The following is a 247-nucleotide window of genomic DNA, read 5'->3' as shown; positions in this document are numbered from 1 at the left end:
ACACACACACACACAAAATAGCATGTATTAAAACCAAACATATAACATTACAAAAATGATCACTGAGCTTACTCCAAGAATTGGCCATCAGGATATATTCCTCTGTAGCTGCGTAACTCATCCTCAAACACATGTCGCACAATCGCATGCAATGGATGATCTGAGAGAGACACAGTGCAAATGGCAAATAATATATCAAGAGCCTAAGTAAATACTTTAATATTTTTTGCAGTAAATAAATACAGAG

The 247-nt window shown here is 35.2% G+C and overlaps 1 protein-coding gene across 1 annotated transcript in view; it reads right to left on the bottom strand.

The window, feature by feature from the left end:
• Window positions 1–247, bottom strand: part of LOC119594431 (E3 ubiquitin-protein ligase RNF123-like) — a gene marked incomplete at its 3' end in the record, with an annotated part of 13,922 nt that overhangs the window by 11,157 nt on the left and 2,518 nt on the right. Inside the window, 1 exon segment of the mRNA XM_037943491.1 lies at window positions 73–160. Within this exon segment, the coding sequence (XP_037799419.1) occupies window positions 73–160 (88 nt within the window).

Source organism: Penaeus monodon, chromosome 33 (assembly GCF_015228065.2).
Source record: "Penaeus monodon isolate SGIC_2016 chromosome 33, NSTDA_Pmon_1, whole genome shotgun sequence".
Lineage (NCBI taxonomy): Eukaryota > Metazoa > Arthropoda > Malacostraca > Decapoda > Penaeidae > Penaeus > Penaeus monodon.
The sequence above is the reverse complement of the archived record's forward strand: the minus strand, read 5'-3'. Positions and strand labels throughout refer to the sequence as shown.